Raw genomic sequence first — 13,640 nt, forward strand, 5'->3', positions numbered from 1 at the left:
TTACAGAGACACTCCGGGAGGGCAGCTACATCGTCTGCACCCAAGAAACACACCAAGAGCGGTCAAGGTCAACACAGCAGCTGCTGTGAGCACAGCAACTTGGACCAGCACAGGAAGTCCTTCAGCAGCACCTGGAAGAGGAGAAAAACCCCACTTATTTCACATTCAGTGATTTTCCACCATCCATCAGCGGAAGAGCTCACAGGCAGCTTTGGGAAGAAAACCCTCAGAGTGTCTTCTGGTGATCATACTGGAAAGTCTAAGTCCAGCCGGGAAATCAGGGGGGATTCATGACTAGATCAACCTGGAGTCACCTTCAGTAGACACCTGAAGGCACCTCAAGTCAAACCAAACAAGACAGACCACATACCATGTGGGGTCTTCCCTGCTGGGGCAAGACCCCCCGAAGAACTCCACAATCCCCGAGCCGGATCAAGGATCACTAGTGGTCCAAGCGAGACTTCAGCCTCTGCCGCCATCGAGGACCCACCTGACAAGAGATGGACAGGAATGAGTTCACAGGGGAGAGAACTCCTGCTTCCCCCGGATTTCAGGGCTCACAGGAAGGCAGACCCTGCCAGAGCAGCTTTCTGGTGGCTTCAAGCAGAAGGACACACAGACTCTGGTACTTGAACAAGGACACTGGAGAAGAGCTTGGTTTCTCCTTCAGAGGAGATGCATCTGCTAAAGATCTGCCAGCACCTTGGCCATCCCAGCCTGGAGGGTCACCCTGCCCCAGGGGGACAGCGTGGACACACAGAGCCTTACTTTGCTTGGAAGGGATGTCTCTCTTCAAGCGCCTCCCGGGCCATCCAGCTGGAGGGTGGATTCTCCGGGAGGATCCTCCATGCGATGGACAGTTGCCTGTCTCACAGCAGCTGCAGATGTCTCCAGTACCCTCCACTGGAGCCCAGCTGAAAGGGAATCACCCGTAAGCCCTCTTCTCCAGGCTGGTCCCCTCCCTACCTGCACCAGCTACTCACAGGCTGCTGGCTTTGTTGAAGGAACAGGCCTTGTTCAAGGCAGTTGGGGCTTGGTCAGCTGGGGAGACCTTCAGGTGGCAGGTGATATAGATCTGGAAGGGACAGGAGACCCACATCCAAGGTTCAGTAAGTCTGTCCAAGCAGAACAGCACGGCTTCTGGACATGCTGGGGCAGCAGGGGCAGGCACCACGTCTCACCAAGTTCCTGTCATCTCCAGCAAACCTGAAGGCATCCACTGTGAACCGCAGCGTGTCCTGCCTCAGCCTTGGAGAGATGAAGGCTGAGGAGCTGTCATCTGATCTCCCATCCACCAAGCACCTGCACCAGGGCCACAAGAGTCAGGGGCATCCCAGACACCTCCAGCAGCACCCCCAAGACCCCACCGCACCCCTTACCCGCTGAGCTCAATCAAGGCATATCGTGGAGAGGAGGTCCTGTCGGGACTCAGGGTAGCCACACAGTCATCCACAAAGAGCCTCAGGGGTACATGGCCCCCAGAAGCCACATCAGCCTGCAGGTGCAGGCTTTCCCCCAGCTGGAAGCCATTGGAGAGTCTCTCAGTGCTCCAATCATCTGGAAGGAAGAGCCAAGGCCACAGGTCACTTTGGACAAAAGCACATGGCCCTCCCAACCCCCCTCCCACAGGGCACCTCTTCACTTAGCAGCAACCCCATGTCTCCCTCCTGCAAGGTTTGATTGGAGCCCACATCACAGCTCTCTTTGGCTGCTCCACCCGTGGCCCAGACCCAGCAGGAGCAGGGACCCGAGGGAAACGGGGCTCTGGGGGCTGCACCCACCGGTCATGAGGCGCAGGGAGAACGTCAGCCTCTCCTCTGCCAACAGGGTGGAGCGGAAGGGAGCCCACGTGGGCCGGACACCATTGCTGCTCACATTGCTCCTCCTAAAGGGAAGAGACAAGCCTTAACACGGATGCCACCAATCACCTCGGGTCCACAGGAGCAGAGACACAGCCCCCACTTCCTCACCTGGGATAGTGACACTCAAGAGCAACCACAGCTGGGTTGGTCCTTACAATCACCAGGTTGCCAGAAGGAGTAGGTTTGTAGGACAAACTTGTTTTGTAGATCAAGGAGTCAGGGGTCATCTGGAAGGAAGGTTTGGGAGAGCTCCAAGTCAACCAGAACCTCAGCACCAGCAGCCACCCACCACTGACTGCGCCAGGACACAGAGGCCCATCAGCTCCCAAGGCTGTCTTCCACATTCCCAATCCAGCACGTACAGGGTGCCATGAAGCTTGGATGGCATCCCAACGAGGTGCCAGTCCTGGAGGAAGTCAGGCTCAAGGACCTGGGCACTCCAGCAAGCACCCGCATCAGGTGGGCAGGGGCTGTAGGACAGGAGGTCCTCAAGCCTCCTCCCCCACCTCAACTGGGGAAACCAGCTCCAGGCAGCCCTTCTCCTCTCCTGATCAGGAGGTCACCAAGTTCCCAGCAAGCCCCTTGCCCAACTCCCCCAGGGACACTCACTGCAACCGCTGCCCAGCTCTCCCATGGTCTCATGCATCCAGCTGCATCCCTCCCAACCCTGAAACCACTACAAGCCTTGCTGGCTCTTGCGTGTGCACCTCACCTAGGGCTTGAGGGTAGGACCCACACTCCAAAGACCAGCTCTCCTATGGCCACACCACCCCTGCCTGGAGACTTGCTGCAACCGGGTGAGCCCCTCTCCACCCCAAATCCCAACATCACTTTTACCAAGTCATTTCTAGGACCAAGACCTTCGCCAAGAGGAATTGGGCAGCGTGACAGCACGCTGCTCTTCAGCCATTCCCACTTACCCACCCAGCGCTGGTCAAAACCCAGAGGAAGGGCCGTTCCCCGCACACCATCACCAGGGATGGAGCAGGCCCTCAGCCCAGCATCCCACCTCACCTGCAGGCTGCTGCCACACTCGTGCAGCCCAGCCACAAAGGTCACCGTGCTCTCAGCAGCACCCTGGGCCACCGGCAAGCAGGCAGCTGAGCCCAGGGTCAGGTCCCCAGCCTTCACCAGGTGTCCTGTGCCAAAGAGGTCCCTGTGCACCGTGACCACCACCTGCGCCTCCTGGCACTCAACGGCCACAGGGTGCAGCGGAGCCGCAGCCTGGAGCTGGGAGACATCCACCCATGCCCAGGGAGAGGGCCGGGAGAAGGAAGGCACACGCGGACGGCTCCAGGAGGAGTCCCCCCGCACCTCCAAGACACCCGAGCCCCTTGGAGGGAAACGCCAGGGGCTGGAAGACACAGCCTCAGCCAGCACCCAGCAGAACACAGCAAACCCCAGCCTGCCTCCAGGCCCCATCCTGAACACAGCAAAACCAGCTCATGGAGAAAAGGCTCCTCAGGAGACTTTTATAGCAGCCCCCAGCAGCCCAGCCCAGACGGGGCACACCTGGGGGCTGCAGGCATGGCCACCACCCAACCAGCAGCAGCCTGGGACAACGGGACCCAGCTGGGACCAGCCCTCCCTCTCAGGCTGTGCAGGGTGATTTCCCTGGAGCTGCACCTGGAAATTCACTGGAGCTGCACCTGAAAATTTCCTGGAGCAGTTTCTCCCATGTCCCCCTGGCTTGCCTCTTTGGCCTGGCATCAGCCCTTGACACCTCGGTGGCCAACTGGCCACAAGACCTCTGCTCTTGTCCCTCGTACCTCTGCCTGTGTCCTTCTTCCTCTGTGACACGGAGCCAGTTTTGGCCACCAACATGGCAAGGGCTCAGCCAGGCTCCCACAAGCATTTCTCCACTGGTCTCCACCACATCATCATCAATTCCCCAAGCCCAGGTCCTACAGCAGCACTCGAGGTGGCACCTTCAGAGATGGAGAGGACCTGAACTGCAAAACCCACCTGGGCTGTGGCCCGTGTTTGTTGGCAATGTGTCCCTGCTGGATTTCATGGGTATCTGCGCTGGGTAATTGCATATGGAGTAATGAAGGCATCAGAACCGGCTTATTTGCATAGAAAGCAGAGGTGCAAAAGCCGATCTTCCCATAATAGCAGCTGATAAGTGAACGGCAGGCATCATCAAGAGATTAATTGGCCCTCGTGTGCTAATTATGCTAACTGGCACAGCTGCTGGTGTGTACAGTACCATGACTAATGGCTCTACATCACTGAGCTGCATGAAGAGGTTGGGGGTCACTCAAAGCTGCTTGTCGTGGTGACAGAGCCCGGTGAGGGGGGTTCCCTGGACACGGTAGCAATGCCCTGCACACACCCGGTGAGGACAAACGAGCCGGGAGGGGGGTTTCAGCCCTGGTGCTTGTATTCCTCATGTGTTTCTACTGGTGCTTTACATGGGTGCCCGTGGAAGTGGGGTCTCCTGGCTGAAGCACCTTCCCCCTGGTCTGCTAGGACCTGCAGGAGGGGTTCGGGGTGGGGTGACTTGACCCGTTTGCTCTTCGAGGAGACCACAGCCATGAGCTGCATGAGCAAAGCTCCCACCAAGACCGAGGGCGTGAACCAAAATTCCTGGTGGGATCCCCTTCCCTTGCTGGCCCGTGCATCAGTCATTCCCTCCCCAAAGCATCAATAACGTCACACGCACGCACACCATCCTCCTCTGGCGTGATCTCTCTGTCCCAGCCTTGCCCCTTATATTTTTATGAGTGATGAATAAATGATACAACAAGAAAAACCTCTCTGGCAGCTCAAGCCCTCTTGATTAATTCAGCAAGCCCTCAGTCATCTCCAAACCCAGATCATCCCTGGGCTAGTAGCCGGGGGGGGGGGGATTACCCCTCAAGCTGGGTTTGCCCAGGGGGACTCCTGCAGCCAAAGGCATCCAGGAGAACGGGAGGTGATGCCCGTGATGCCCACAACCCAATCGCCCGGCCCAGCAGCAGGACATGGCACTGAAGGTCCGGGGGTTCATTCACCCAACCTCCTGCAAACCACCTCCACGAGGAACCGCCTCTACGCGGATGGGTGCCTGCACCCCACGCACCTCGGCTACTGCTCCAAAGGAAGAGGCGCAGCTCATCTACAAACCCAAGGAGCCACCAACAGCCCCAGCCCCGTGTCTCACCCCAACACAGCCCAAAGCCGCTCTGCTCAAAGGTGTGTTTCTCACACCTTGCAATAGCCCCAGCCCAAGGCTGGCAGGTCAAAGCACCGGCAGCACGATGGGGTGAAATTAAGTCAGGCATGTGCGATGAAACAGGGACGGGAGAATCACTGGCCTTAAAAGTCTGAACCTGTTGGGTGGGGAACAGCTTTTATTCTTGTTTGGGTGCAAAGGAGATCAACAGGCAGCAAAAAAACCCCGTCCCATCCACCACGTCCCGGCTCTTGCGCCGCAGCCAGTGCCGCATCCATCACTGTAATCTGTATTTAAGAGCTCTGAAGGAATAGCCCTCCCCATCTGCAGGGCCCTCTGGCTACAGTTTTCCTCCGGGAAGGAAGGACACTGGGAGGCACCTCCTCTTTGCCGTAGGACTCTGTCCTTCCCTGGTCTAACAGGAGCTCGGGGGCTTCACTGAGCCCCTGCCAGAAGGGGAAGGCCAACGGTTGCGTACGCCCCATCCATGCTCCTTGGAAAGCCTGCGCTTGAGCAGGACGAGTCCCACGGTGGAAGTCTTCTACCCATGCTGGAGAAAACAAATCCTATCCACCCCTTGGGATGAGTCTCCACAATTTTATATTTTTATATACAACTTCATTGCTTGAGAGGAGAAAAATCATTTCTCTGTCGGGCATGGAAAAGAACCGCACCCCCAGCACATTTTCTCTGCATGGCTCATCCAAAGGCATCCCTTTATTTGCCAGGGTCCGTTTTCACCGGAGTGTTAAATACTGTATTAACAGGGGAACTGATTACTTCTCTGGCAGTAGTTACAGCCACCTCTCCTTACCCGAGACAGCACACGCTTCTCTAAGGCTCATTAAGCAACACCAACCTCTCGTCGCCGCTCCCCGAGAAAACGATGCTCTCACCGAGCCTGCAGCTCAGCCGCTCAGAACCCGCTTGCCAAAGCGTGGCCAAGGGCGGGTTCTCTCACCCACCATGAGGAACGATGGTAAAACGACACCGAAATGCCTCCCCAGCGTAAAATGACATGGGAACGTCACCCCAGTTGCCTCGGCCCCGCACCACGCTTCGGCTGCGCATCCCAAAGAGAAACAAACCCCGCTTGGTTGGTGCAGGAAAAGAGGGGAAGTGGAGTTTGAAAACGATATCGCTCATTAATTTTCCTGGCTGGAGACAACTTCATAATGCCAGGTAGGGGTTTTTTTGAGCAACATCACCGTTTCGTTTCAAATCTCCCTCAAACGACTTCTGAGTCACCGCGATAAATACTCCCCGCTCTTCCTTTCTGCTTCAGATCCCTTATAACTGCTGATGGATAAATTGCTCGAGTTACCCGGGATAAATGATGCTGGACAGCCACATCTGTAATTAAAGTGTCTCTCAGCCCTTCCCTTAACTCTGACTTAGCGGGACCAGGTGCCTTGTAGGTGAAGATCAAGCACGAGACCATCCGAGGAACCTGAAGGTGCACAAGTCCACGAGACCTGAGGGAATCCGTCTGCGGGTTCTTAGGGAATCATGGGATAATAGAATGGTTTGTGTTTGAAGGGACCCTAAAGATCATCAAGTTCCAACCCCCTTCCATGTCCAGGGACACCTCCCACTAGACCAGGCTTTCCATTATATTTGTTAAGTTGGGTCTGGTGAAGTTCCCACTGATTGGAAAAGGGGAAACATAACGCAGGACCAGACAGCAATGCCACTTCCCGGACATCCGGGGCATCATCCCATCCCATCCCTCATCCCATGTCATCTCGTCCTCAGGGAAAGGCAGCAGCAAGGCCCCGCATCTCTATCCTCCTGTGCCTCCGTAATTAGGTCAATAGGAGAAGCAGGATCTCTTTATTCATTATTGATGGGGAGAATCAAGCCACCATCAATCGGTGCTGGGGAGAGACTCGCCCCGGCGCTTTCTGAAATAATCTGCCAAATGTAATTTTTCTGTTGCGTTTTACCCATCGAAGGTGTTTGGATGAACTCACAGCCTCGCCTGCTCCCAGGAGGGATGAGAGCAAACACGAGCGAGCTCCGGCAGCTGAGCTGCTGCCAGCTCTCAGGGCTGGGTCCTTCACACTCTGCATCCCTGTTAAATCCCACTTTCCCAGCTGCCAGGTTCACCGCTATCCGGGAGCGGGTGAAGAATATTGGGGCTTTTGAAGAATGGAAAAACCCCCACAGAGCCACATCATCGCAGCCGACCAGCCTCCTCCCTGCCTGGGTCTCATCCACAGCACCCATATACCAGCCTGTTGGATTAAGGAGCCCTTGAAGAAGAGGATGGATGGTTTCCTTCCTCAAAGAAGACCCAACACCTGGGCAGCCCCAAAAGTATGATGGCACCTGGGGACAAGGGGACAACTAAGCTCCTCCTGGGGTGCTTTATCCCATGCCAAAGCACAGCACATCCTCCCGGGGACAGCGATGAGGGGCTCAGACCCAAGCAGAAGCTCACAGTTTGGGATGGCTCATCAGCCTGGGCCACCCAAGCAATATCTTCCCTGGGCTGCCCCAGGGAAATCCTGATTTTCTCCTTTACCATCCTCAAGGTCTCCCTGCATGGCCCAGACCACATTTTGCCAAAAAAAAACTCGCCCCTCAAATCCGCCCAAGGAAATGCCCCAGAAAGCTCCTAGCTGGAGAAGACATCCCCAGGGGTGCTGGCACCATCTCAGGTCCTTTAAAGATGTCCGGGATGTGGGGACAACTCATCCCACCATCCGCCAAGGAGCTGGGGGTGCTTAATGGCTTCATTCCCCCAGCCCAGCATCTGGGTGCTAAATATTAATGGTACCTCCTGGCACCTCGTTAAAAATTGCACCGGCGCTTGATCCAGGCTGTAGATCAAAGCTCCTGAATGAAATCACCATCCATCCCCTCCCTAATCCCAGTTTGACACCAGCACCCTTTCCCTTGTCTCGCTTTTAGAAGTATTTTTTCCAATGAAATGCAGAGTCTGCCTTCGTGCTCGGGGATGGACAGCCAAAACCAATCCTCCACGGGTGATTCAGGAAGGTCCCTTCCCCATCAGACCCCCCTCGCATCCCATCGCTGGGATCAACCAGCCCGAATTTCAGCGCCATCTCTGCCAGGTGACAATATCCCTTTGGAACTTTGCTTTTCATTCTGCTGCTCCAGGTATTAAAATGAAGAGGAGGGATGAGGGCAGGCATCTCTCCATCGCTGGAGCGGTTTTCTCCCCACGCTGGGTGACGGATGAGGACAGCATGGTGCCAGGTGCTGCAGTGGCAACAGGGGACTAAGGGACAGATGGGGCTGGGCTGAAAGGGGGACATAAAGGTTTCATTCTGGGAAATTCAACATTCAAACTCATTATGGACAAAGCCGCATCCCAGAGACCACACTGAGCCTGGAAAACACTGTCCAAAACAACCCCCAGATTTATTTGTCAAGGCACAAAAAAACCCCTTCAGGTTCTGGATTTTAAATAATGACAAAAACCAGCAGAAGAGCCACCAAGGGGCACAGCAAGGGCTTCTCCACCCACTGGAGCAGGACCAGGGACATGCCACCCTGTTCATCCCGGCGGCATGGGTGCCCCCATGCACCCTGCAGGTACCCAGCAGCGGAGGGAAGACCCCCAGGACACGCATGGGGGCAAAGACCCCCAATCCCACGGGAAACACCAAGGCTCGACCCCATGCACCAGCCAGACTCGTCCCCACCACTGCTTTAGCCCCCAGAGCATCAGCTTTTTCATGAGGGGGAGGACAGGGGGGCTTCACCTGGCCAGCAGGTTCCCACCCCCGAGTCCTGCCTTTCACCCCCCCCTCAAAAAACACCCCCAGTTAATTTAAGGCAGGGAATAACCACTGCAGTGAGATTTTGCATTTAAGGCAAATATAGAAGTCCAGCGGGAACCGACCTGTCAGCCTCACCTCTGTGCCTCGGAAGACCATGGAAGAGATTCTCCAAGAAGCTAAGGCACATGGAGGACAGGTAGGTGACTCGAGACAGCCAGCCCAGCTTCACCAAGGGACAGTCCTGCCTGACCAACCCCATGGCCTTCTCTGATGACTACATCAGTGGACAAGGGAAGAGCTATGGATATCATCTCTCTGGACTTGTGAGGCCTTTGACACCATCTCCCACAACATCCTTCTCTCTAAACTGGAGAGATATGGATCTGATGGGTGGACAGTTCGGTGGATGGGGAATTGGTTGGATGATCACATCCAGAGGGTAGTGGCCAACAGCTCAACATCCAGATGGGGACTGGTGACAAGTGGTGTCCATCAGAAGTCCATACTGGGACCAGTACTGTTCGGTATCTTCATCAATGACATGGACAGTGGGATCGAGGGTACCCTTGGCAAGTTTGCTGACGACACCAAGCTGAGTGGGGCTGTGACAAGCCTGAGGGACAGGATGCCATCCAGAGGGATCTGGACAGGCTGGAGAAGTGGGTCTGTGTGAACCTCATGAGGTTCAACAAGGCCAAGTGCAGGGTCCTGCACCTGGTTTGGGGTATCCATACAGGCTGGGGGGTGACAGGATGGAGAGCAGCCCTGAGGAGAAGGACTTGGGGGTTCTGGTGGGTGAAAAGCTGGATGTGAGCTGACAATGTGTGCTCACAGCCCAGAAAGCCCCCCGCATCCTGGGCTGCATCCCCAGCAGCGTGGCCAGCACGGTGAGAGGGGGGGTTCTGCCCCTCTGCTCTGCTCTGGGGAGACACCCCCCCCCAGTGCTGCCTCCAGCTCTGGGGCCACCAACACCAGAAGGACACGGACCTGTTGGAGCGGGGCCAGAGGAGGCCACGGAGATGCTGGGAGGGCTGGAGTCCCTCTGCTGTGAGGACAGGCTGAGAGAGTTGGCGGGGTTCAGCCTGGAGAAGAGAAGGCTCTGGGGAGACCTTAGAGCCCCTTCCAGTCCCTAAAGGGGCTCCAGAAGAGATGGGGACAAACTTTTTAGCAGGGCTTGTTGCGACAGGATGAGGGGTAATGGCTTCAATCTAAAAGAGAGGAGATTTAGACTAGACAGAAGGAAGATCTTTTTTTTACGCTGAGGGTGGTGAGACACTGGCCAAGGTTGCCCAGAGAGGTGGTGGGTGCCCCATCCCTGGAAACATTTCAGATCAGGCCAGATGGGGCTCTGGGCAACCTGATCTGCTTGAACATGTCCCTGCTCATTGCAGGGGTGGTTGGACTAGGTGACCTTTAGAGGTCCCTTCCAACCCAAACTGTTCTATGATTCTATGAACCACAGTGGTGTGATGTGAAAAAATAATCATCCCCATGTGTCCCCAGAGCGGTGTATCCATCAGGGCCAAGAGCATCAGCTCTGTCCCACCGTGCCTGGGGATCCTGCAGGTCCCATCCATCTTCCTGGAGCCTCCAGGGCTCCACCAGTCACTCCCAGGGACTTCGCTGAGCCCATCATCCCTCTCAAGGCCTCTGGGCTTGGGAAGGGCACCGAAATTTGCCCTGGAAGGCACCTGGAAGGCGGCTGGCTTGGCTGCAGAGATGCAGGAGCAGGCACAGAGGGTGCTGGAGGGAACGGTCAACCCTGGTTGCTCTCAGCCCAGCATGGGGACGGACAGACAGACAAGGAGGAGCCTCCTCCTCACACACACCATCTCCAGGAAGGATCTGGTCTTCAGGGCTCACCAGGGATAAAGAGATGCAGCCTCTCTCCAGCCCCAGGGTGCCCCGAAGACATGGCCGGGGAAGGAGGATGGAGACAGGGCCCAGGACAAAGGGTGGCAGCAGGTCTGTGCCCTCCCCAGAGGACCCGGAGCTCATCCCTGCCGGAGACACCTCGGCTGGTCCAGGGCACAGGGTGCCACTTGGGGGCGTCCATCAATCAATTTCTTGCTCGTTATCTGGGGGGGAAAAATAGAAGAAATAAAAATTGGCAAAGATATTAAAAGAGAATAATAACCCACGGGTCCAAATTAATAAGTTAAATTGGTTACCAGCAGCTCCTGGCTCTCCCTGCCCTGGAAAACGGGGACCACCCTGCAACCCTTCCCACTCCCAGGGCTGATGCCAGCCCCGGGCAAATACGACCAGGCACACGTAGGTGTGTTTTTATCCCTCCATCCATCTTCCTGGCTAGAAACTCTGCCGCAGCCAGCAAACCCTGGGAGATGTTATTAATTCAAGCTTCGTTTCTGCTGCAAAGGTGGTCGAGGAGCGAGCAGGGGATGTCTCAGGGTTAAGCAAACAGGCTGCGGTGGGGATGAAAAGCCAAGGGGCTGGGAAGCCAAGCACGGGCTGCGGTGGCTTGCGACAGGGAGATAAGGGCAGGCAGGAGGGGAAAAAAAAAAAAAAAAAAAGAGGAAAAAAAGATGCTTCGCTAAAAGTGTGACGGGAGAAAAAAAGTCTTTTATAAACCTATCGGAGTGGAGGGGAAGACGGCACTGGAGAAAAAACAGGGCTGTTAATAAAAGAGGAAGGGAGGGTTAAACTAGCAGTGATTCACCAGCAGCACAGGCCGAGGCTCTGCCTTTAATAAGAAAGGAAATAAATTTAAAAGATTGAGATCTTGGGAGGAGGATGAGTCGGGGAAGAGCGGGGCTGACCAGGCATGGAAAGTGCTGGAGCCCAGCACTGGGCTGGGATGGGTGACGGGCTGTCAGCAGCATCGAGCCGGGAGGCTGGGAGAAGACACTGAAAGGCAGAAACAGGAGCTGGGACTCCCAATTTTCATTAATTTCCACCAGAAATTCAGGCTGCTGCCAGGGAACTCTGCATTGGGAGGGATGAAGCTCACACCTCCCTCTCCGCGAGGCAAGGACCGACCCCAGCAATTCTCCTCCTCTTAGCAAATCCATGGCAACACAAAAAAAGACCCAAATTGCTCACAAAGACCCAGGTTGGTGGCACGAGGCTTTTCTTGGCCCTGAGCTGCCCACGAAAAGGAAGGATAAGAGAAGAAATGCCACGTTGGTGCTGTTGGTGACATCGCTCCATCACTGCTGGCAGATATGAGCAGTGGCCAGAGCAGAAGCAGCTCAAAATGCTGGGAAAGAATTTATAGGGGGAAATGTTATTGAAAACTGGGGAGAATAAATGAAAAAAAAAAAAATTAAGATGGAAAAAAAACCTCAAAAAACCCCAAGACCTGATGATGGAGATGCAACAGATGCTTTACACTTAGATCTGAGCACCATCTCCCGTATGCTTAGGAAGAAAGCTTCACCTCGAGCCAGCCCGTGGTCCTATGGAAAATGCACTCACCGTCCTTGCTCTCCGGGCTCTTCAGCAGCTGTAGGGCTGTGAAAAGCAAAAAACCATGGTCAGACACACCATGCAGGACAGGGGGGCTTGCAAAGGAATGCCTCCACGGAGGAAACAGCCAAGAGCCCTGTTTTGGGGAACCCACCCCACTAATTGCACCCACCAATTTCCATGGCAAACCAGCCCCAGGTCCCTCAATCTCCCCAGCAGCGAAGGAGCCGGCATCCCAAGGGGGCTTGCTCCCATGCCAGCAGATAAAGGCACGTAATCAACCGGGCATATAATTAACCCACCTGATGATGGGAGAGCACCGTGAGTGCTTTTTTATTAAAAGATAGCGTGGCTTATCACAGAGCTGCCAGCCTGAGGGGTGCGTCAAACATCACGGGGGTGCTGAGCACCGATGGAGAGTGCAAAGCCCGTCGGGGTGTTTGCATGCGTAGGGGACGGTGGCACGAGCACCACGCTGTGAAACACTCCCGTATATAACACGCGAGCATCACGCACCCACCTGTCTTAGGTTCTTCCCCCTCCTCGTCCTGCTCCTCCGTCCCTGCAAAAGAACAAGCTGGAGCTTGTGAAGCATCTGCCGGGCTTCACCCCAGTACCCACCCTGCACCCCCTGTCCCAGGCAGCCGGGTTTGGTGGCTGTCCCTTGGTTCGCCACCGTCCCCGACTGCTCAAGAGCCGCCCACGACCACCCCACATCCCCACCTCTGCTACGGACCAGGCACTGCCAAGCCACTGGTGATGCTCAGGGAGGAGGTGACTGGTACCCACCAGCACCCAGCAACCCAGGAAGGGAGGGGGGTGTTTTGTCCCAGCACAAGGCTTGTGCCAGGGGTGGCACATCCCCTTACAAGCAAAGCAGAAAAAGCCACAGCTCTGGGCGATGCAGCGCAGCCACTTGCCTCTCTATTTATAGCACAGCAGCCATCTGGAGCGGCGCTGGGCGAGGAGCTTAGTGGGGAGACCACGGATCCCCCCCAACGCCTCCAGGAAACCCCATCAGCACTGTGGGATGAGCATCCCCTTCTCCCTCCCGTTGGCACCCACCGGGCTGCCGGGCTGTCACCCCATTTGGAAGCCCGAAAGCTTTGCACCCCCACGGGTAGGACATGCCACGACACTGTTCCTGGCCAGAAAGACCAGCAAAAATTGCCGCTCCTGCCTCCCAGGGCTGCCAGGCTCACGGGCAGGGTCCCTGCCCGCTTTCTGGCTGACCAAGAGCCAGAGAGCAAAAGGTTATTGCTAAGGGCGTGCAGCCATCAGTGCAAAACATCATGGGCTGGGAGCCCTGTCTTGATGCTAAAGGACTGAGGTCAGCTGGCCCGGGGCCACGGCTGAGTGTCACAGCGCTGCAAATCCCTTGGCCGGGGAGAAAACACTCTCTAACAGAGGGAGGGAAAAAAAAAAAAAAAAACAAAAAAC

The 13,640-nt window shown here is 55.9% G+C and overlaps 2 protein-coding genes across 2 annotated transcripts in view; both read right to left on the reverse strand.

Moving 5' to 3' along the window:
- Window positions 1-3,284, reverse strand: LOC141470105 (zona pellucida sperm-binding protein 3-like). The gene is made up of 9 exons (XM_074156032.1): window positions 2,877-3,284; window positions 1,971-2,089; window positions 1,782-1,885; window positions 1,380-1,557; window positions 1,182-1,302; window positions 984-1,075; window positions 769-914; window positions 371-490; window positions 1-131 (listed from the first exon to the last, which is right to left on the reverse strand). Exons 1-9 carry the CDS (start codon window positions 3,282-3,284, stop codon window positions 1-3), a joined length of 1,419 nt encoding a protein of 472 aa, XP_074012133.1.
- Window positions 3,285-8,397: 5,113 nt separating this feature from the next.
- Window positions 8,398-13,640, reverse strand: part of CD276 (CD276 molecule) — a 10,194-nt gene continuing 4,951 nt past the window's right edge. The window contains exons 5-7 of the mRNA XM_074156338.1: window positions 12,721-12,762; window positions 12,210-12,245; window positions 8,398-10,849 (exon numbers count right to left, since the gene is read on the reverse strand). Coding sequence (XP_074012439.1) covers window positions 10,827-10,849; window positions 12,210-12,245; window positions 12,721-12,762 — 101 coding nt within the window. The 3' untranslated portion in view covers window positions 8,398-10,826. The remainder of the gene's footprint in view (window positions 10,850-12,209; window positions 12,246-12,720; window positions 12,763-13,640) is intronic.

This window comes from Numenius arquata, chromosome 11 (assembly GCF_964106895.1).
Source record: "Numenius arquata chromosome 11, bNumArq3.hap1.1, whole genome shotgun sequence".
Lineage (NCBI taxonomy): Eukaryota > Metazoa > Chordata > Aves > Charadriiformes > Scolopacidae > Numenius > Numenius arquata.

Excerpts from the sequence above, each read along its gene's own strand:
- LOC141470105 (XM_074156032.1), bottom strand. The coding sequence starts at position 3,284 with ATGGGGCCTGGAGGCAGGCTGGGGTTTGCTGTGTTCTGCTGGGTGCTG. Across the intron at positions 2,090-2,876 it reads AGTGTGGCAGCAGCCTGCAG|ATGACCCCTGACTCCTTGAT; the intron begins GTGAGGTGGGAT and ends CCTTCCTTCCAG. Across the intron at positions 1,886-1,970 it reads CTTGAGTGTCACTATCCCAG|GAGGAGCAATGTGAGCAGCA; the intron begins GTGAGGAAGTGG and ends TCTTCCCTTTAG.